This window comes from Medicago sativa, chromosome 5, assembly GCF_051527215.1.
Source record: "Medicago sativa cultivar Bolivia chromosome 5, Bolivia_mono, whole genome shotgun sequence".
Classification (NCBI taxonomy): domain Eukaryota; kingdom Viridiplantae; phylum Streptophyta; class Magnoliopsida; order Fabales; family Fabaceae; genus Medicago; species Medicago sativa.
The window spans coordinates 9474777-9498176 of NC_140753.1; the positions used below are offsets into that span (position 1 = coordinate 9474777).

At 33.6% G+C, this 23400-nt stretch overlaps 4 protein-coding genes, 1 long non-coding RNA gene and 1 pseudogene across 7 annotated transcripts in view; 5 read left to right on the forward strand and 1 right to left on the reverse strand.

Annotated features, from left to right (window-relative positions):
* The window catches only part of LOC146919809 (uncharacterized), a 43559-nt gene that overhangs the window by 6911 nt on the left and 13248 nt on the right, over positions 1-23400 (reverse strand). The window lies entirely within an intron of this gene.
* Positions 1247-8653, forward strand: LOC146919810 (F-box/kelch-repeat protein At3g23880-like). The gene is made up of 3 exons (XM_085710502.1): positions 1247-1320; positions 1743-3123; positions 8514-8653. The coding sequence occupies exons 1-2, from the start codon at positions 1247-1249 to the stop codon at positions 3115-3117; spliced, it is 1449 nt and encodes a 482-aa protein (XP_085566628.1). The 3' UTR covers positions 3118-3123; positions 8514-8653.
* LOC146919811 (uncharacterized) lies at positions 10604-11532 on the forward strand. The gene has a single exon (XM_085713215.1). The coding sequence runs from the start codon at positions 10816-10818 to the stop codon at positions 11380-11382; it is 567 nt and encodes a 188-aa protein (XP_085569341.1). The 5' UTR covers positions 10604-10815; the 3' UTR covers positions 11383-11532.
* LOC146919812 (uncharacterized) lies at positions 13780-15897 on the forward strand. The gene is made up of 7 exons (XM_085710503.1): positions 13780-14010; positions 14137-14171; positions 14288-14410; positions 14831-15071; positions 15214-15285; positions 15387-15473; positions 15704-15897. The coding sequence occupies exons 1-7, from the start codon at positions 13780-13782 to the stop codon at positions 15752-15754; spliced, it is 840 nt and encodes a 279-aa protein (XP_085566629.1). The 3' UTR covers positions 15755-15897.
* On the forward strand, positions 15966-17781 carry LOC146919813 (ethylene-responsive transcription factor 1B-like; annotated as a pseudogene). The gene is made up of 3 exons (XR_015011608.1): positions 15966-17001; positions 17408-17495; positions 17616-17781. The product of XR_015011608.1 is annotated as an ethylene-responsive transcription factor 1B-like (transcript).
* On the forward strand, positions 20086-23392 carry LOC146919814 (F-box/kelch-repeat protein At3g23880-like). 2 transcript variants are annotated; one of them, XR_015011607.1, is made up of 3 exons: positions 20086-21569; positions 22259-22302; positions 23105-23392. XR_015011607.1 is itself a non-coding variant. In XM_085713211.1 (2 exons), the coding sequence occupies exon 1, from the start codon at positions 20241-20243 to the stop codon at positions 21561-21563; it is 1323 nt and encodes a 440-aa protein (XP_085569337.1). In that variant the 5' UTR covers positions 20098-20240; the 3' UTR covers positions 21564-21569; positions 23105-23392. The 2 variants fall into 2 exon arrangements, 1 of the variants encoding a protein (XP_085569337.1); XM_085713211.1 differs by lacking the exon at positions 22259-22302 and having other exon boundaries at positions 20098-21569.

Genomic DNA, 23400 nt, shown 5'->3' on the forward strand with positions numbered 1-23400 from the left:
CTCCACTCCATTTGTTGGAGACCCTCAATTTTGAGGTCTTAAATGGGTCCCACATGGACACATAACTTTTTAATAATTTTTTAATAATAGTACTTAATAGGTACTCAACCATTCCAATGGAGATCCTCTAACAAAGGGTCTAATAGGGTCCCACAAATATTATTTAATAGCCATGAAAATTATTATTTTAATAAAAAGTGATGTGGGTCCATTTAAGAATGGGGGTCTTAAGTTAGACCTTGGATCTTTTAAGACCTCCAATTTTTTTTCCACAACGGGAGTACCTATTAGGTACCAGGTCTTAAATGGTGAAGACCTCACCATTGTAGATGCTCCACTACAAATATTATGTGAGTTTGGCTTTGTAAGCTCACCGAGTCACAGCAACCATCAAGGCTAAGAAACAATAAAAAAAAATACTTATAGAACATCATTGAAGAAATCTTATACATATAATGGAAGCTAAAACTCACAACCTTGTAGATGAGTCACATCCTTACTAATTAAACCTTCATTAGCATTAATTTAAATTATAATTACTAGTAAATAGAGTTTTTTTTTGTCAAGTAACATAGTGGCTAGACTCGCACACAGTACATGTGAAGAAGTGATTAGTGAAGAATCTAAAATCCGAACTTCAACATTTGTAAATAATTTTTTTTTTACAAATGTAAATAAAGTTTATATAATCTAAGATCTAGAATATTTATTAGGCTTAATAGTAGTTTTAGCCCCCTAACTTTTCCAAAGTTGCTATTTTGGCCCCCTGAGAAAAAAAACTACAAAACCGCCCCCTAAGTTTTGCACCTGTGGCAGTTTTGGCCCCCAAGGTCAATTTTGACTCGGTCTACGCTGACGTGGCACCCTAAGTGAGGTGCTACGTGTTTTTTTTTATTTTGTTTTTTTTTGTCTTGGGGGGCCAAAACTGCAACAGTTGCAAAACTTAGGGGGCGGTTTTATAGTTTTTTTCTTAAGGGGCCAAAATCGCAACTTCGTAAAAGTTAGGGGGCGAAAACTATTATTAAGCCTATTTATTAATATATAGTTTTACTTTTTACCCTTCCAAGTTTGAACGATTTAACATTAATACTTCTATGATACATTAAATTAAGGATCATGCTAACATATGCCTTAAGGACACATGTTAATGATTCCAAAGATAGTAAATATTTATTAAGAAAACTTAATTTTCAGGCTTTTCATATGTCTTGTTCACATGTTGTAGCAGTGTGTTTCAGTTTTAATCATGACTACCAACGACATATCCATCAAATTTACTACACTGATGGTGCATTCAATGTCTGCAATACTAGGTTCAAAGTAATTAAACTCCCCTTCATATCGAATCCAATACGAAGGGGAAATTTTCTACCACTATGATACATTGCGAAGTGTAAAAAATGGACATCCAAATAGCACTCACATTATGATTGAAATGGATGTGGTGGAAAAATAAATCCAAGGAAAAGTGGAATTTGTCGTATGATGAGCTATTCACAAAAAACTGTCCATTAATGTTATTAATATTATTTTTGTTATGATATTTATTAGTCTATATTTAAAATATTTTTAATCTATGTTTTAATAATTAAAATTGAAAAGGAAAAAAAAACGTTCGCGCCATTTGAAAAGGTAACACTCGTGGCTGACATCAGCAAGTGCGGCAAATGAAATGAGATGCTCCTTCTAACCAATAAAAAGTGGGCCATTTTGGTAATTTAATTAATTTTCTAAGGAGGCAGTTTGTATATAAATCATCCAATAGGAGGCAGGCAGTTTGTATATAAATCATCAGACGATTGCAATGACCAAAACGCCACCAGCTGGTCTCATCCACTGACGGTGGAAACAGCCTCAAAGAGACAGCAACTGGCCACCACCACCGCAGGAACCCTCACTTTACCACCACCTCCCGGAGATGATTCTGTTCTTCAAATGTCACCACCGCTACCATTTGAGCTGATAACAGAAATTTTATGCAGGCTTCCAGTCAAATTCCTCATGAAACTCAAATGTGTCTGCAAACCTTGGAATTCCCTAATTTCCTCTGATCGCAAGTTCGCCAAGAAACATCTTCGCATGTCAAGAATGAACCCCCAACTCATTTCAAACTTCAGAACACATATATCAATTGCACGCATTTCTTGCGTAGCTTATCCACTCCGTTCTTTCTTCACCAATGGGAACGGGACCATCATCGACGGCACGCATATCAACTGCCCTTTCGACAGTGAAGACAGATCTATTTACACCTACATAGAAGGCTCTTGCGACGGTATCCTTTGCTTAAGTCAAACTAAGCATTCGAGTGAAAAACCTCTCATGATTATTGGAAACTTTATTCAAGTTGTCTTATGGAACCCTTCCACTAGAAAATACAACCTATTGCCTTATTTGGCTAGACCGAAGCTAACTGATGACCACTGGTTTTATGAAAGAGATGGATTTCTGATGTCCCGTTATGGCTTTGGCTATGATCATTTCACTGATAACTACAAAGTTGTTGCTGTTTTTATGTATAAAAGTCATTATAGAGATGCCATTTGTGAAACTCAAGTGAAAGTTCATACTTTGGGTACCCATTCTTGGAGATTGATACAAGACTTTCCTTCTCTAATTATTGGTACCACTTATCTTAAATCAGGAAAATTTGTAAGTGGCGCAATTAATTGGTTGGTACATAGTGGTGATTGGTCCATTGTTTCTCTTGATTTGGGGACAGAGTCCTATCAACAGATTTTGCCTCCTGATTATGGGGCAGAAACGATTGCTTTTACCTTGGGGGTTTTGAGGGAATGCTTGTGCATCCATGCGAGAAGTGAACCTCAAATGGTTTCTGATATTTGGCTAATGAAGGAATATGGAAAAAGAGAGTCTTGGACTAAATTGGTGAGTGTATCTTACATGGGATACAGCGGTTATTACCCCGATATTAATCAACCACTTTATATTTCTGAGGACGATCAAGTGCTGCTGCAGTTTATGCATGGGATCCAATGGGAGTTGGTTGTTTATGATCCCATAAATAGTACTTTGAAGATTCAAGATATTGAAAATTTCAGGAATTTGAGGCTATCAGAAATCTACATTGAGAGTTTGATATCGCCTTGTTCTTAATGTTAGGTATGTATGTGCTATACCATTTGTGCGTTAAATTCAACTGCAACTTTGTCAAACTTCTGTTCCGTTTATGTTTTTACTTTATCAATAGCATCTTAATGGATCGTTGTTAATTACCGATCGATATGTCCATCATGGAAATCTGTTGTGTTTGTTTCATTTATCTGTTTGTTAGAGTTATTGGTTCCTTCGTTGTGCATTACATTTTATACAACCTACAATCATGCATTGCATTAGATGGTGAGTGGTCTGGTTTTCTAAGATTGGAATGAGTATTCAGATGTATACCCATGTTTGTTAACATATATGCTACCTGTTGCAAAAATCTTGCTGTGGTAGAAGTAAAAAATTTAACCTTCTCTGTCAGTAGTTAGAACTCAGAACGGAGAGTTTTCAGAACCTCAACTAAGTCTTGTTTAGACATCACATCACCTTCTCAGGACATTGTGGAAGTTTACATATAAACCAACAACAGATAAAACTGAGCCATTGCTTCATGTGATGAAGAGTCTGTTTTATTAACTTGATGAAAATTAATATAAATCATATAACACCTATCAAAGAGGATGCATTAGATAGCAGAAAACTTATGACCTGAGAGAATGTAATGAAAGGTGCAGTTCAAACTTGAGGAGTACTTGTTGCATTGGCTTTTAGGAATTTAACGTACATTAGGCAATTCAAGGAACTTCGGAAACTCAGACTTTATGCAGCTCAGGTTTTTCTAAAGTTGAAATAAGATTTTTACTAAAAATATCCATTCATAACGTTGATCCTATATTATAAAAAGTTATCCAAAGTTTGATAACTGATAGTTATGTAGGTTTATTTTTCTGTGAAATTTGTAACTTTTTTCCTTTTATCATAACAGATGTCAGATGTCAGTTGTATATCCAACATAAAACTTTTCTTTAAATCCTTGTTAGTCTTATATTTTTATAGCATCAAAACACGTGCCTTTTGGTAATCAAAGAAAATTATGGTGAACTTATGAATACATGACATGTAGTGCGTGTTTAGTTAAAATCGGTATTTTATCTTCTTGAACTGTTGTTGAGAGTAAAGATTGAGGTCTTATATAGAGAGAGTGAGAGTAGAATATGAGATTCTAACCTTTTGATGCAAATGTGTTATATGATTTGAATTCGATCAAAAAGAAATGCAAAAAGTAAAAATTGGTGATCTATAATTTGCGACTCGTGGTAAAAACTGGTGATCTGAAAAGTATATTGAGAGGGTAGAGAAACAAAAAGATTTGTTGTATAACACCTTGTATCATAATATTACAATCATTTTACTACTCTTCAATGAGAGTTAAAACATAACTATAAAAAATCAATTGAACTCCCAAAAATATTTCTCTTAAAAACTAAAGCATAACAACAAGCAAATCAATAATTGCTCATAGAGCCTAGGTTGATGGTCAATTATTCAATATCATCCTATGTAAAAGTATCCTAGGTAAAAATACTAAGCCATTTTCGAACATGTTTGCATATGGGGAACCTTCAAGTTTTCTGAAATTATTTAATAGATAAGCCCATTGTTTCTAGTCACAACGATTGTGGAGTTTTTTTATATCTATCTTTTGATCTGAAGTTAATAGTTCCACTGTTTCTGGTCATAAAAGTAAGCTGGCAATGTTGACAAGCCATCAATCGACGATTTATTTTCATTTTGTTAAAATTGCTGGTTTGCAATTTACCTGGAAAAACTGGTAAAGAAAACAAAGCAGGAGCGGTTGCAGCAACGAAGTGTTGAACAAGTGACTTCAAACACACAAGAGGGGGGTGAATTGTGTTCTTTAGAAAACGATTTAAAATAAGCACTTAAAAAAAAATGTTTTAACCAATTAAAATAAAATGGTTATAAAAGGTTTAAATAAATATAAAAATAAATATGGTGAGATAAAATAAATGACAAACAAAGTAAAAGAGATAAAGGGATGAGAGAAAAGACACAAGAAGTTTATACTAGTTCGGCCTAAAACAACAACGCCTAGTCTAGTCCCCAAGGAAAAGCCCCTTGAGATTTTCACTGCTCTAGCTTTTAATTAGGATAAGCTGGTAACCTTTACAAATAACGAGCACTCTCCAAACAAAACAATCCTTTGTAGAAGAGTCTCTAAAACCAAGAGATATCACCTCTCTTGAAACCTTGGGATCGCACCCAATACAAATAAGAGTTACAATAATTAAATAATACACCAAATGTGTAGATATAACAAATTGAAGCATAAGAACTACAAGATAAACTATGTAGTATAAAAGAGCTCTCAAGATAATAAATTAGCAAGTGTAAAAATAATGAGAGTGATGAATAATGTTTTTGACAATGTTTAGTGCAAATACGAGTTCTGTCAAATGAGCTATAAAAAACTCATATTTATACGACAATGGTAATAAGGTGCAATTAACAAAAAGTAGCCGTTGGAGAATTAATGCAAAACCCATCGTTGACATTATCAAATATGATACTGATAATCCGTTCAAAGTCATAGACGTTGGAGCATTAAAATGAATTATCCCATGTAACAAAATCAATCTCCTTTAATGTCAACGGTAACAATTTTCATGCAAAAGAATTATGCCAAATTGATTTGCATTCTCTACAAAAGATTATTATGGTATATAATTGATTGATGCTTGTTTGAGAAATATAATATGAGTAATTCCGAAAAAGCATATCAAATTATATAAATTAATAATCAATTGTGTAATGAAAATATTTTATGCAAAATGTCAAATCCATGGTAATTTGATTTAGGAAATAATTCAAATCATGCTTAAATATATTTTTAATGTCAAAACCAATTATGCAATTTGTAAAATAAATTATGACTTTTAATGTAAAAATATTTTCATGTAAAATCACATTTAAATGAAAATCATTGTGAGTGTGTGATTTATTTTCATGAGAGCTTTTTCTACTACTTACAAATAGTCCTAAACCAAATAAAAATGAATTCCAAGACTTGAAAGCTTGAATCTTCTTTTCCGCTTTTTGCATAGTTGCTCTCCTAGGACTTCTTTTGTCAATCATCAAAACCAAAGTATTCCTGTCAAGGCATATATTCACATTCTCCCCCTTTTTGATGATGACAAACATCTCATGGTGGGATTTGCTTAATGAAAGGGTTAGATCAATAATAATCATAATAAAATATATAACAGAGAAAAGCGCAGATTTTGCACCCCCTCACTATATGCAAACATTTAAAATCAACTCCCCCTGAAACGCAAATCACATAACTCTCCCCCTTTTGGCATTATCAAAAAGCGGGAAAAGAAGCAAAATGATAAAACAAGGCATATATTCAAGAAAGCACAGCTGCTAAAAATTTCTGGACAGCCCAAAGAAGACCGGTTCTGTGAAAGAAAATAAATGAAGGAGTGAACAATCTGACCTTTTTTTTTTTCAGCCGAAATAGATTATGTTGCCAGCTATAATTTATTTAATGTAGTGTTGTTTGCTGGCCCATTCAGAGTTGTGATCCATTATGTTGTGTATCATGATGGATTTATGTTGCATTTTTGAAACCTGGACATAATGTAATTCCCTATAGCGCTGCACAGCCATGGAATATGCAACTCCATCTTAATCACACAATCAAATATGTGTGAGTTACACAATAGTTTCTTTCCTTTTCTTTATGGACACAAAACCTGCATCGACTTGTAAGCACACTCAACGAAAGAGTCAGTAAGCATAAAATATAAAGATGCAATTACCCAATGCATGATTCATTTAAAATTCCTAATTCATTTCTTATGAGAAAGAAATTTTCTTTAGGCAAAGGCTTAGTAAAAATATCTGCGAGTTGTTTAGATGTTTCTACAAACTCAATCAAGCAATCCCCCTTTTGAACATGATCTCTAATGAAATGGTGCCTAATCTCAATGTGTTTAGTCCGTGAGTGATAAACCGGATTTTTTGTGAGGTTTATGGCGCTAGTGTTATCACACTTAATTGGAACAGCTTTGAGATTTATCCCAAAATCACTCAACTGTTGTTTCATCCAAATAATTTGTGCACAACAACTACCCGCAGCCACGTATTCCGCTTCGGCGGTGGACAAAGCGACACTTGCTTGTTTTTTACTATGCCAAGAGACCAAGGCATTTCCAAGCAAGTGGCATGTTCCACTAGTACTTTTCCGATCCATTTTGCAACCAGCAAAGTCTGAATCGGAGTACCCAACCAAAGTGCAATCTGTGCCTTTAGGATACCATAAACCCATATTTTGTGTGCCAATGAGGTATCTCATAATGCGTTTGACCGCAGAGAGATGTGATTCTTTGGGATTAGCTTGAAACCTAGCACACATACAAACACTAAACATAATATCAGGACGACTAACGGTGAGATAGAGAAGAGATCCGACCATACCTCTATACTTACTCTCTTCAACCGACTTACCATCCTCATCTTTATCAAGGTAGCATGCGGTGCTCATAGGAGTTGAGATTTCTTTGGCATTTTGCATTCCAAATTTCTTGAGAAGTTCTTTGCAATATTTGGATTGATTTATGAAAATTCCATCTTTTGTTTGATGAATTTGAAGACCAAGGAAGTAGCGAAGCTCACCCATCATAGACATTTCAAATTCACTTTGCATTATGTTAGAGAAATCCTTACATAAAGATTCATTAGTTGCACCAAAGATAATATCATCCACATAAATTTGAACGAGTAAAATGTCATGCTTTGATTTTTTTTATGAAAAGAGTTGTATCAACTTTTCCTCTTTCAAAATCATTTTCAAGTAAAAATTTGCTTAAACGGTCATACCAAGCTCGAGGTGCTTGTTTCAATCCATACAAGGCCTTTTTTAATTTGTAAACATGATTTGGAAATTCAAAATTTTTAAAACCGGGGGGCTGGTCAACATACACCTCTTCTTGAATATAACCGTTAAGAAAAGCGCTTTTAACATCCATTTGAAAAAGTTTGAAATCCATGATGCAGGAGAAAGCAAGAAGCATGCGAATGGCTTCTAATCTAGCTACGGGAGCATAGGTTTCATCAAAATCTATGCCCTCTTGTTGATTGTAACCTTTAGCAACAAGCCTTGCTTTATTTCTTATAATTACACCATTTTCATCAAGCTTGTTTCGAAAAACCCATTTGGTTCCAATCACTAGATTATCTTTTGGTTTAGGAACAAGTTCCCAAACACTATTTCTCTCAAATTGATTTAACTCCTCTTGCATGGCAAGAGTCCAATGTTCATCAATGATAGCTTCATTGATGTCATTAGGTTCAATTTGAGAGACAAAAGCCATATGGTTACATGCTTGAGTTAAAGAGTTTCGAGTAGTTACCCCTTTTGAAATATCACCTATAATATTTTCAAGTGGATGATTTTTGGAAGCTCTCCATTCTATTGGCAGGTCTTGGTGAGGTGCTTGCGCATTATCTTCCTTACCTTTGTCTTTGTCATCTTGAAGACTCTTTCCCAAAATTTCTGCAACATCATCAACATTTTCTACAACACATTTGGGGTTAGTTTCATCAAAGGTAACGTGTACAGATTCTTCTAGAACTATGAGCTTTGGTGGTAATTACTATGCGCTTTGGTGGTAATTTCTATGGCTCTGATACCACTTGTTGGACAAGTGACTTCAAACACACAAGAGGGGGGTGAATTGTGTTCTTTAGAAAACGATTTAAAATAAGCACTTAAAAAAAATGTTTTAACCAATTAAAATAAAATGCTTATAAAAGGTTTAAATAAATATAAAAATAGATATGGTGAGATAAAATAAATGACAAACAAAGTAAAAGAGATAAAGGGATGAGAGAAAAGACACAAGAAGTTTATACTAGTTCGGCCTAAAACAACAAGGCCTAGTTTAGTCCCCAAGGAAAAGCCCCTTGAGATTTTCACTGCTCTAGCTTTTAATTAGGATAAGATGGTAACCTTTACAAATAACGAGCACTCTCCAAACAAAACAATCCTTTGTAGAAGAGTCTCTAAAACCAAGAGATATCACCTCTCTTGAAACCTTGGGATCGCACCCAATACAAATAAGAGTTACAATAATTAAATAATACACCAAATGTGTAGATATAACAAATTGAAGCATAAGAACTACAAGATAAACTATGTAGTATAAAAGAGCTCTCAAGATAATAAATTAGCAAGTGTAAAAATAATGAGAGTGATGAATAATGTTTTTGACAATGTTTAGTGCAAATACGAGTTCTGTCAAATGAGCTATAAAAGACTCATATTTATACGACAATGGTAATAAGGTGCAATTAACAAAAAGTAGCCGTTGGAGAATTAATGCAAAACCCATCGTTGACATTATCAAATATGATACTGATAATCCGTTCAAAGTCATAGACGTTGGAGCATTAAAATGAATTATCCCATGTAACAAAATCAATCTCCTTTAATGTCAACGGTAACAATTTTCATGCAAAAGAATTATGCCAAATTGATTTGCATTCTCTACAAAAGATTATTATGGTATATAATTGATTGATGCTTGTTTGAGAAATATAATATGAGTAATTCCGAAAAAGCATATCAAATTATATAAATTAATAATCAATTGTGTAATGAAAATATTTTATGCAAAATGTCAAATCCATGGTAATTTGATTTAGGAAATAATTCAAATCATGCTTAAATATATTTTTAATGTCAAAACCAATTATGCAATTTGTAAAATAAATTATGACTTTTAATGTAAAAATATTTTCATGTAAAATCACATTTAAATGAAAATCATTGTGAGTGTGTGATTTATTTTCATGAGAGCTTTTTCTACTACTTACAAATAGTCCTAAAACAAATAAAAATGAATTCCAAGACTTGAAAGCTTGAATCTTCTTTTCCGCTTTTTGCATAGTTGCTCTCCTAGGACTTCTTTTGTCAATCATCAAAACCAAAGTATTCCTGTCAAGGCATATATTCACACGAAGATGTTGCAATAATCTGTGGAGGAGTGATAGGCTGGCTGTGTGTTGATGCTGCTTACTTTGCAGAACTCACATGTGCAGGCTTCCCTTAACAAAAAAAACTGGACAAACTGGTAGTTGCTTGGTTATGGTTTTAAATCCAACTCAAAATTGGTTTGATTTTGCTTTGGTGCAAGTAGAAGGCTGTCTTTGTGTTTTTGTAGTTTTGATGAAATATGCCTTCATACCATGTTCTGTACTCACTGAAGGATTCGCCAACACTTCGGTATGCATAAATAACAAATTAATAGTGACATGAGAATAGGATTCAACTCAACAAGTGGGGCATTATTTGTGTTGAATACACGGTTTTACTAAAAATGTTCAAAAGGAATTATGCAACATATATGCATTTCAAATTCAACTTACACCGTGAGTCATAAGTGAACCTTGCTCAAATCCATTCCACCAAAAAGTTATTCTAATTTTTCCAAATCAGTGTCTGTCAATCAGCTAATAACTCTAAACACAAGTAGCTAGTTACAACCACAACTCTAAGAATCTAGTATAAAGGACGCAAAAATTTTTAGTTTAAAAACTCTTGGCATCAGAACAAATCTTTATTCAGATTCTAGTACTTTTCTTCTGCAAATTATATCAAGAGCCTTCCAAGAATAGGAGGCTTATGAAATCTATATAAAGGACACAAGTCATAATATTGTAGCACACATAAACCATAACCATACTAAATCCAAACTGTATCAAAAGTTCTAATAAAAGACCATGTCAAAAATGAGTTTCCTAAAGTTTCATGGTAGCTTTTCAGCCAAACCAACCTCTCCACCAAAAAATATAGCTCAAAAGAACAGCTTCAAGTCGAGACAAACATTGATTACCGAAATGAGTTTCCAACCAAACAAAGATGAAATGAAATGGGTGTTCGAGAAATTTGACACAAACAAAGATGGCAAGATTAGTCTAGAAGAGTATAAAGCAGCTGCAAAAGCTTTGGATAAGGGGATTGGGGATACTGATGCAGTGAAAGCCTTTAAAGCCATGGACTCTGACAAAGATGGCTTCATAGACTTTAAAGAGTTCATGGAAATGTTCAATGGAGAGGGTAGTAAGATAAAAGAAGAGGAGATTAAGAGTGCTTTTCAAGTATTTGATATAAATGGTGATGGGAAAATCAGTGCTGAGGAATTGTCTCAAATATTTAAGAGGTTAGGAGAGAGTTGTAGCCTTAGTGCTTGTAAGAAAATGGTGAAAGGTGTTGATGGTGATGGAGATGGTCTTATAGATTTGAATGAGTTTACAAGGATGATGATGAATGGCAAGAAATGTGCCTAAGTGATTATATTACTCCGAGATAGAGGAGAATAATCTGGTTTAGTGTTTCTCATGATTTTGTCTATCTTAAATATATCTAGTTTTGTTAGTTTTGTTTTTCTTTTATGAGTGATGAATAATTTTTTTTGGTTAAATGCTTGGTGATTTTCATTCTTTGATAGTTACTCGTTTCTTGTTTTGATACAAATATATTCAATGTTATTCTGTCTTTTGATTCTATGTCCTTTTTTTTTTTTAATAAATGATGTATGTAGTCTATATATAGACCACATACATAATTTATTGAATGAACCTAAAAAGTCAACTTTTGCTTATAATAGTGACCGGAGGGAGTATTCATAAACTTCTAATTAATGCATATATTCAGAAACTATGCAGCTACCTCAATGAGTTCCCCCAATTGCTTATCTCCACCGAACTTTACATATATTTCATTTTCATGTGCTTTTCAAAGCATCCATCTACTAAACTAAATATAAAAACCATTGTCTGTTTTTTTTACCATTTTACCCTTGTGGGGGTATTTTGGTAAATTAGTAATTCATGCTTTTCCCCTATATATATGGAGTGGTATGAAAAAAAATCAGTTCAAAACTTCTCTCTCTATCCCATCGTTTCTCTCCTTATCCCATGGTTTCTCTCCTTTTTCTCTGCAACTCTCTCCGATGACCACCCATCGGAACGGCGACAACAACCGGCAACCGCCATCTCTCATTGACCAGAAAATCAATCTCAGTCTCAATCTCTCCCGAGAATCCATTCTTCTCCGTCACGACTGCGGAACACGGCGGCGCCGGTGAGGATGATTAAGAGAGAGACGGCCAGATGACGAAGGTAATTTCCAATCTAAAGCCATGCATGTCGTTTTTGTTTTCGTCCTCCGGTCGGCCGAAAAAATTGTCCCGTTTTGGCTAACAATCGTGTTGTTCTTGAGATGTCTTCTATGGATCCTCTATCTTCTTCTTCCGCTTCTTCTTCTGCCTTTCCGGATCAACAACCTCCTAATCTCAGGTATATTCACGCTCCTTGAATCTTTCTGGATGATGATCTCAGTTATTTTGTTTCGGTTTTGTAGTTGTTTTTCCTGGATTTTTTTTAATCGATGGTTATTTTAAAATTTTATGCTGTTGATTAGATACATTGATAAGAAAATTTGTGTTTTTTAGGGTTTTATTTTGATTTTGAGGTGGTTTTTGCACGTGGGTCGTTTTTGTTTGTGTTTTAGAATTGAATTGAATGGAGTGGTTCTAGGGTTTTGAAAGTGGTTTTGTTGAATTGAATTTGATTGTGGATTTGGGTTTTTTTTTTTGTCGGTTTCTGGAATTTTTTCTAAAGGTTGAGTCTTTTGGGGAATTGAAATTGAAAGAAGGTACACTGTTGGATACAAGACTGAAATTTGAGTCCAAGTTTTCTCCTAAATGGCTTGTGTGAAATTGGGTTCCAAAGCTGACTTTGTAATCTCAAGGGTTATTAATAATAAAAAAAAATGTGTAGAATTTCATACCTTGGTTTACTTTCATTTGTATGTATTCACCATAGTCTTCAATCTAAAGTAGATGAAAATTTATCCATTAACTTCGCAAGTATTGGCAGATAATGATGCATTTGAAAAGAAGTAGAGCTAACTATACTAACTACTAACTCTGCAGACACAGCCACAGACAAGATAATGATGCATTTGAAAAGAAGTAGAAAGATTCATTTTTTGTTAATGAAAATGTTTTTTTTTTTTTGTAGGAGCTGTACAAGATTGATGCTTATACACAGACAAGAATGGATCCTCAAATAATTGTTGATAAATTCAAAGAACATCATATGGTATTAAATTCGTTGTTATGAATCTCTATCACTACTGATTTTGAATTGTGATTTGATTCTGACTGTTCTCTTTGCTACTTGGTTGAAAATTTTACATTTCTATTGTGCAGCCTCAACAGTGAAAGTTGAACTGCAGCAGACTTCCTCTGAGATATTGGAAAAAAGATATTTCTGTTCTTTCCGAGGAGAAAGAGCAGGCTCAAGTATCTAGAGTTGCTGCAGAGACAGAGTTAGAGCGAATTAGAGATGCAGCAGACAGGCAGACAAGAAAACTATCAGAGGCCAGCAGTACCATAAAGGATTTAGAATTTGAACTATCTCAGGTTGAAAGTAAGGTAAATTTATTGACCCAAAAAAATAATGCTGATCAAGTTGTCAAGACTGAATTGGAAGCTGGATTGAAGAAGCTACAAGATGAAGCAGCAAATAATGCTAGCAAGTTGGTAGGTTCCTCTGAAACTATAAAATCACTGGAAGATGCATTGTTGAAGGCGCAAGATGATATTTCTACCCTGGAAGATGCAAATAAAATTGCCAAACAGGAGATATCTTCGCTCAGTTTTTAAGTTAAATTCATACATGGATGAGTTAGCTGGAAAGAATGGCAGCTTAGAGAACAAATCTCTAGAGCTCATTGGATTCCTTAATGATCTTCAAGTGCTTATGAAAGACGATACTCTATTTCTTAGGATAAAACAATGCTTTGAGAGAAAATGTGAGACCCTGAAGAATGTGGATCTCATTGTGAGCAAAGTAAGAAACCATATTTCCCTGTCCGCTAAGGATTCTAGAGGGCACCTTGAGATGGAGGTAACATTCTTATTATCCTTTTTTAGCTGTTGTTATTTTCTCAAGTTGTGTATTTGATACTGTTTTGATTTAATCTACATATATTTGCCATCTAAATCTTTCGAACACTATGATATGTGTCCACAGCCCTCACTTTACTTCTGTTTTATTTATTCTAAAATGTATTCTTCATTCACTCACCACTGATATGCTTTTATGGATACATTGAGTGAAAAGAAAAACACCTTGAAAACACCTAATACAACATAGTAGTTTGTGACTACCCTTTTTTGGACAGGTGTGCTTCCATACAAGCAATAGAGACCGACTCTTGTGCAAAAACTAAGGAATTGATCTCATATTGGATACTTCTTTCCTTAATTTACCTCTTTGAATATGCTTTTATGAACCTTCTTCTATGGTAGTTTTTTTGTCTTCCCTCAAATATGGAAAGAACCTTGGTATTACCACGGACACCGTGAATTTGGTGAAATCACGGACACTGGTTTTGTTGAATCTTGATAATTTAGCTTTTGCCAAAATTACAATGACGTAACTAGATTCTCCCAAATTCATCGGCAATTCAAATATGTATTAAGAAATTAAGAATGACCAAGTTCATTTTTTTCACCAAGAATGAGTACCTGATTTGAACTTGAGATTAATCAATGCACTTTTAATGTGCCAAATTTTTAATTGAGATTATTAGGGCATGAAATTCCTTCTGGGATGTCTTTTTCCCCATAAGAAAAGAAATGTTGCAAATTGCACCTTTTTTGTGTTATTTTAAAACCAATATTAAGGTAGTTTTTAACTACTTCATTACCATGTCTGACATCAGGTTTCAGCTCTGGCCGTACATTAAGCTAATGACCATCTTATGGCTCATCATACCGGATTTTGGACGAACTTCTTATGTTTATAACTACCTTATTCGCTCCATGAAACCACAAATAGTCACATGGAGGTTAAATAGCTACTGGAGAGATTGTTTTGCTGAGAAAGATAACTTTTTACTGCATGCAGAGAGATATATGAAAGAGAATGGAACTGAAACCTTACAGAAACTCATTGCTAGCAAGGTAATTACAGCTAAAAATGTGAAAATACTATAACCTAAGAAGAATTATATAGGGAAGCATGTATGTGTTTATGATAACTCTATATCTGCATTGGCAATTGAAAATTTTAGCTAATTCTGTTTTTTTTTTTTTAATATTGAAGAACACAATGTGTATGCCTGCTGTAGAAGCGACAAAGGAAACCATAGGTACTAATAGTAAAGAAATATTTAAGGTAAAGTTTTTGGTGTTAAGTTCTTGTATGAGTGGATTCTACCTGTCTTAGTCTCATGGTGACATTTAGAGTGCTTAATGAGGGAGCTTAATCCTGTGCAGAAAAATGGAGAAAGACTCCAAGTAAAATACAAAGACATCAAAGATTTGGAGGCTATTGAGAAAAAAGATTTTCCTGCAACCAAGCAAGTAAGGATTCATTCATATTCACTGCAAGTAGAAATCTCCGAAGGACAAATAATTTTTAGACTTGATTTCAGTCACAATGTCAGATGATTTACTTGAAATATGTGTTTCTTTGTTGGCCAAGCTGAAAGAGTTGGACCTCTTTCATAAATTACAATTTCTACCTGCATACATAGCAGAAATTCTTTGAGGAAATTTTATTTGAATAATTGCAATCTTTTTCGAGAAATTAGAAGGATTCATCACGTGTAGGAGCATTCCCTCATAAGGCTGCACATCCTTGAAAGATTTAGACCTCACACTTCTTGCTGCATACACCAGAGATTTTAACTTCTTCAGATTCAGTGGAATCTGTAAGGATTCTTAATGACACAAATGCTCCAAGCCTAAGTGAAGAGGCTATGCAAGCTTTGCAAATAGTGTAAGACTTCATCTTCATTGATGCTTCAGTTCTATTGCAACCTGCTTAGGTTACCTCTCTAATTTTTCTGCAGATGATGATTACATATCAGGAGAAATGTGAACACTGATACAAGAGCCTTGATGGAGTTCAAAACTGGAGTAAGGAATAAAATGAATCAGGTATGATAATTGATTCTGAATTGCTGCAAGCCGATTAATCACCATATGATCAGCTTCCGACGTACATAGCATAATAAAGTATTTGTAAGCTTTCTTTCAACAATTTACTTTATTTATCTGCAAAGCTAAATCCAAAATACTTGCACAACGACTTTTATGTTTCATAATAATTATTTGACAATAAAAATGAGTTTTGTGAGTGTAAATAAGAATATTTGACTTTATAATTTGAAGTACTTGATCCAATTGTTGTTTTATTACTTTATAATTTGAAGTACTTGATCTGATTATTGTTTCTTGCTTCATTGTCAAAAATTCAGATGGTTAGTTGTTTGATTACATTGCTAAATATGCAATATTGTTTGTGTGGTTTTCTTTCCTTTGATATGATTGATTTCTCATCGAGTTCGCAGACGACAATTACCGAAAATGAGCCAAAACAATTGATGTTGAAGTCATCATCATCTGAAGCAAAGGAAATGTTGCAGAATAATAATTAGATGAATCAAAAGTCTTCATATATAGGTGTGAGAAAAAGACCTAGGGGAAAATATGCAGCAGAGATCAGAGACACAACAAGAAGATGAAGAAGGGTTTGGCTTGGAACATTTGATAGTGTTGAGGATGCTGCTTTGGCTTACGATCAAGCTGCATTTTCAATGAGAGGTAATAATGTTGTGCTCAATTTTTCTGTTCAGAGGGTCAAAGGATCTTTGCAAGAGATTCAATATGATTGCAGAGGGGTTTTCACATGAACTTGCACTCAAGGAGAGACACTGTGAACAAAGAAAGATGTTATCCAAAGGTGTAAATAATAAAGCAGGGAAACAAGATCAATCAGAGGGATTAAGTGTCTTGGTGTTAGAAGACTTGGGAGTTGAATATCTTGAGCAACTTCCAACAATATCTGATAATCAAAGTACAAGCAGCAGCAACTTACGATCAAGTTGTATGTAATTTTTATTACTTCTTTTTAATTGATGCAATAATTCTTTTTACTTGAACTAATATTATTACTTATGAAGAACTATCCAATGTAATTTTGGATCAATTGGTTGTGATTACTTTATGATAAAAACTTATATTTCAGAAAATTTGGTCGATTACAATAAATACTAACTATGTTCTGCTTTAGGAGCCATCGTCGAGAAATCATGTGAGTTAAAATTTGGTTGATTCACTCCTCTCTTTGGTGTGATTTAAAATTTACTTTGAAACAAAATCTTATCATAGATTGTCTTTCATTATATATGGTATTCTTCAAAGGTTTATTTAATTTTGGTTGGGGAAGATCTTTTCTATGTTGTCCTTACCTTCTGCAGTGCAACTAATTTCCTCATTTCTACATTTTACAGGTGAAACAATAATTTTGATACTCTTTGGATTATGTACAGCTCATAGAGGATACTTTTGGTGGTTCTAACTTCTCTAAATATATAATAGGTAATAATGCTTAAGTTGTCTGCTATATTGTTGAGTTGATAAGTTTTACTCTAAACTTTTATACAGTTGAGCTTATTTTGAGGTTTTAGTGTTTCTAACTTCTCTAAATATATTCTTTAGGCTGTTAGTGCTGTTTTAGAGCTATATAAGGCTTCACAAGTCATTATACATCCTGATGAATCAATTTTGGTTAAACAAAGTTCTTGGACAAGACATTTTTTGGAGCAAGATTCTTCCCCTTACCAATTATACGCTGATAAACTTCAGATTTATGTTGATAACGAGGTAGTTTATTGTCTCAATCTTTCATAATAATAACATATATACAATCAGTAGGTGTAAATCGCGGCCATGGCGTGTGTTTTTTTTTTTTCAACAGCCATAGACAATTTGTAAAGGGATGTCCGCCATAGCGCCACTATATGGCCATAGGCGTCAATGACATGTTTATATTGCGGATTTTAGCATCAGTGTAGACAATATTACAATCTATCCTGAATACTGCAATGTTCTTGCACATTATAATAGGTCAGTGGAGCATTGCAATGCAAACGAAACAAGGACTTTGAAAACATCATACAAGTGTGCCATTATTTTCATTCCTCTTTTGTGGTCAACTTTTTTAATGTTTTTATGAAACAGATGTTGCAATCTTGCAAGCAAAGAAATTCTGAAGTTAGCAGTAGGAGATTTCAATCTCTGCCAATCAATACACAATCAAGAATTGAAACAACTTGAAAGGTAAATAGTTTTCTTTTTATTCTTTTTAAAATTCACAAACTACATATGTCTTGGTGGAAAATAATAAAGAAAAATTACTATCGTCTTTGTAATGCAAACCATAACCAAAATTACCGAACAACTTTAGCTTTATTTTTAAAGTTCTTTTATTAGTTTCAATTTTAAAATAGCTTTTAGTTCCAAAATAAAGCTGGTAATACAAAGCCTATATTTTTTGTAGAAAGTTAATCCAAAAATGTGTCATCAATATAATGTCATGGACTTTGGCTAAAAATTCTGCAAAAGAACCATGTATTTTACCAAGCTAGATATATAACTGTTTTCTATCAAATGCAGGTGGATTGTTGAAAATAGACTAGACAAATTAAAATTTGCAAGGCACGGGTTGTTAATTTACAAAATGTAAAATGATGTATTACCAGGTTAGCTCAAGGAACGGGTTGTTAAAATACCTCAAAATGTAAAATGATGTATGTATTTGATGTAACCAAAATGAGATATTTCTATTATCTCATAAATATGTAAGCATCTAATATATCTTTATTTTAATTTTCAACAGAAATATCTCTTTTGTTCATTCTTAATTCAATTTTGCTCATTTAAATCACGATATGTAATCAATGTTTTTGCTAGGCTAGAGAACCTCACAGTTTTTTTTTTGCGGCATCTAATATGTAATCGTAATTTGCACATTATTGGTTCCCTTATTGATTCCAATTAATTTCATCTTAATTATTATGATGTTTTCCTTGTCTCATGAACAAAATATATGCTCTTTTCATGAATCAAAACTTGGTAAGGCTTTCATAAATATTTTGATAAAGATTTCTAATGTAAACAACGAAAGGTAGTGGTTACTTTTGAAATTGAAGACGATGGGATCGTTTCGGAAATTTAACTTTCTAATCCATCGAACACAACTACTTTAGAATCTATCTTGTATAACTTCTGTTTTGGTTTCATTTAAGATAGACCTGTCTAGGATTTAATATGCTATAAATCATGGCTTTTTATATTTATAAGCATGTAATATCTATGTTCGCAATCAGTTCACTTTTAAGCGTTAACAAATGTGATTGCCAACAAAATTATCCGAAAAAAAAAAAGCAATCCATCCCGTGCGAAGCACGGGTTGACAACTAGTTAGCAATACAAAATGACAAGGTATAATTATAATTAAATTGCTGAAAAATGAATCTTCTTAAGATGATTGCTAATTGGAGATTAAAATTTGTCCCTATAGAAGGGTAAGGAGCCAACTTGAGTGCAATTAATGTGTCTATATTTTGTGTGTTAATATTACCAATTGTCATTTGTTTGAATGTGTATTAAATTTGATTTTTCGTATTTCAAGACAAAATTAGTAGTATTAATTAAGGTTATGTTTAGGAAAAAAATAATAAATGCATCTAATAATTTAAAAAAAAAATATTTAAAAACAAATTTTTAATCAAATAAATGCTTATGTATATGATTTAGGGAGTACACTCCTATGACACAATTAAATTAAAAAAATTATTAGTAGGATTTTTATTTTCTTGTTGACGGAATTAATATAAGGGAAAAGTTAACTTATGTCCAGCACAAATTAATGAATCAAATATAGTAATTTTTTGTTAGAATGTATGCATTAAATTAAATATTTGAATTTGTAACAAATAGAATGCTGAAAACTTGAGGGAACATTTTTATTTTTGAATTTATTAATGTGCCTTAAGTGCACAAGTTAGTAGGGTAACACTTGGGGGATATAGAATTGGTGATATTAGTCAATCACAATGTCGCAATCATTTTGAGAAAGAAAAAAGTCATTTGTAATATGGTGGTTAATCAATATCAGGAATGTCATCGATTCAATTCCATGTCATTCAAGTGTTATCTAGTTAACATCACCTTACTATTAATATGAGTAGGATAGGATGTATACTTACCTCTTTTGTTGTACTCTTGACAAGGTGAACTCTCAACATTCATTCTCGTTGCACCCACGCGCCGCTGTCGGAAATGGCATCTCAAGGTAACGCTAACGATGTCGATGGCCAAAACGACACCGGCTGGTCTCAGCAACTTACGGTGGAAACGATCTCAAAGAAGCACCAATTGTCAACCTCCACCGGAACCCTAACTTTACCACCACCGTCGCTCTCTTCATCTTCCAACACTCTTCAAATGTCACCACCGCTACCCACTCTTCCATTTGAGCTGATAACAGAAATTCTATGCAGGATTCCCGTTAATTTCCTGATGGCACTCAAATGTGTCTGCAAACCATGGAATTCACTAATTTCCTCCGATCGCAAGTTTGCCAGAAAACACCTTGGCATTTCAAGAATGAACCCCAAACTCATTTTAAACTTAACAAACTCACCCGATTTCTCTCACGTAGTTTATCCTCTCCGTTCTTTCTTCACCAATGATAATGGGACTATCGAGGGCGGCTCACATATCAACTGTCCTCTCTACAGTCAAGACAAGTCTACTAGCATAGTTGGTTCTTGCGACGGTATCCTTTGTTTAACCCAAATAAAGACTCAAAACTTTGTTCAACCTGCCTTGTGGAACCCTTCCACTAGAAAATGCAACTTACTACCCACTTGCTATATACCACAGCAAAATCATGGTATGAACGGATTTGTTGAGACAGTATATGGCTTTGGCTATGATCATTTCACTGATAACTACAAACTTGTTGCTGTTTTTATTTATATACGTAAAGGTGATGATAGTAGTCGTTATGCTGTTTACAAAACTCAAGTTATGGTTCATACTTTGGGTACTGATTCTTGGAGATTCATACAGGACTTTCCTTCTCTAATTTTTGGTTCCGATTATCTTCAATCTGGAAAATTTGTAAGTGGCACACTTAATTGGTTGGTGCTACCATCTGATTCCAATACTTTGTTGCCCATTATTTCTCTTGATTTGGGGACAGAATCCTATCAAGAGATTTTGCATCCTGATTATGGGGCAGAAATGATTACTTTTACCTTGGGGGTTTTGAGGGATTGCCTGTGCATCCTTGCGAAAAGTGAAATTCAAATGGTTTCTGATATTTGGCTAATGAAGGAATATGGAAAAAGGGAGTCTTGGACTAAATTGGTCAGTGTTCCTTACATGGAATTCACCGATTATTACCCCTGCATTAATCAAGCACTTTATATTTCTGAGGATGATCAAGTGCTGCTGGAGTTTATGAATGCGTTGCAATTGGAGTTGGTTGTTTATGATCCTATAAATAGTTCTTTGAAGATTCAAGATATTGAAAATTTCAATAATTTGAGGCTACCAGAAATCTACATTGATAGTTTGATATCACCTTGTTCTTAATGTTAGGTATGTATGTGCTATACCATTTGTGCATTAAATTCAACTGCAACTTTGTCAAACTTCGGTTCTTGTTATGTTTTATATATTTTTACTTAATCAATAGCATCTTAATGGATCGTTGTTAATTACCGATCGATATGTCCAACTTGTGTTTGTTTCATTTATCTGTTTGTTGGAGTTATTGGTTCCTTCGTTGTGCATTACATTTTATACAACTCATGATCATGCATTGCATTAAAATGATTAGTGTTTTAATTTTCTAAGATAAGAATAAGTATACAGATGTATACCCTTGTTTGCTAACTTATATGCTACCTGTTGCACAAATCTTGATGTGGTAGAAGTAAAAAAATTAACCTTCTTTATCAGTAGTTAAACCTCAGAAGGGAGATTTTTCAGAACCTCGTCTACGTCTTGTTTGACCATCATAATATATGTGTGATAATGATTCTCTATGCTCCTCTCCTTCGCCCTCATTTTCATTTCCTCATCTGCTTTGGCATTATTACTAATCATTTTCCTCATCTGCTGTGACCTCTATATCTCGATTCGGATCTCTTTATCTTTGCTCTATAAAACTGTTTTTGCCAAGTTTGTTCACCATTTAGTTTACACCAATTTGTATATGGTTATTGTAAAGTATTTATAAAATAAAAAACATCAATTTGATTTTCCACTCATCATTCTTTGTGCAGTTTGGAGGGATTCTAACAACTGAGATCTTGGCATTCTTTGAGACGTAAGTTCTCTTAAAATTACTTGAATGGCTATATTTGTAATATGGATTTCTCTTGGCTAGTTACGATAATTAGAGCAATGCTATATCTCTAGAAAAATAACATCAAGAATTCTTCAAGAATAAAGAATAGCCAATCACAATGCACTATTTGCCACAATTCAAGGAGGTGTGGCTGAAAAATAGGAAGTGGACAAATAAATCATCCAATTAAAATTTGCCAACTATGTCTTGAAAAATTCTTGAAGCTATTTTTCTTGAGAAGTAGCATTTTCCTTATTTTAAATCCATGGGTGCATGAGAAATCAAAAGTGGGTGTAATTAAAATGGATTTTACTGTTGCGGGATCAGGGAGACATATTAAGTTCAATTTAAAAAAGATATTGTTCTAGCAAAACAGGGTGACATCACATTGCTGCTTACTTTGCACAACTCACATGAGCAGGCCTCCCGTAAAAAAAACTGGACAAATTGGTAGTTGAATGTTAGAATTTGGCTGTATGAGGGGCTATTTTGCCTATGTTATGAATAACATAATAGGTTAACATTCAGGCTTAATATAAAACGATAACAAATTAATGTGTATAGGATGTTTTCTTTGACTTATTGAGACACTAAAACCTGAACTATCAATGGCGTGCGAATAGGGGAGTACATTATTATTCCTTTCGTCGTTGTACAATATTGCTAATTTCTTTTAGTTTATAAAATTCCTGCTGATGGGATTCATCTTTTATGTGAGTGTGATTTTGTCCCTGTTTTTTTCTTTCTTGAGAGTTGCATTTAAGAATTTTTTAAATTGCAGGTTGTGAAGGAGCCCTTTGATGCATCTTTTGGCAATACTGCAGATGATTATTGTGCCCGTAGACATTGGAGAATGCTCATGTATTTCCTTTCTTTCGTTTATTTTATTGTAAGACTTGGAGGCTAGAACTTATTTCCTATTTTGCTTTATGTCCTGTTTGAATGCTAGATCTGTTATGTTGAGCTATCGAGACTAGAACTTATTTGCTATTTGAATTATATTATGTTTGAAATGTTAGTAGCAATGAACTTTGATGATCAGTAATGAATTTGTGTTTAATTCTGTGCATTCTTCTA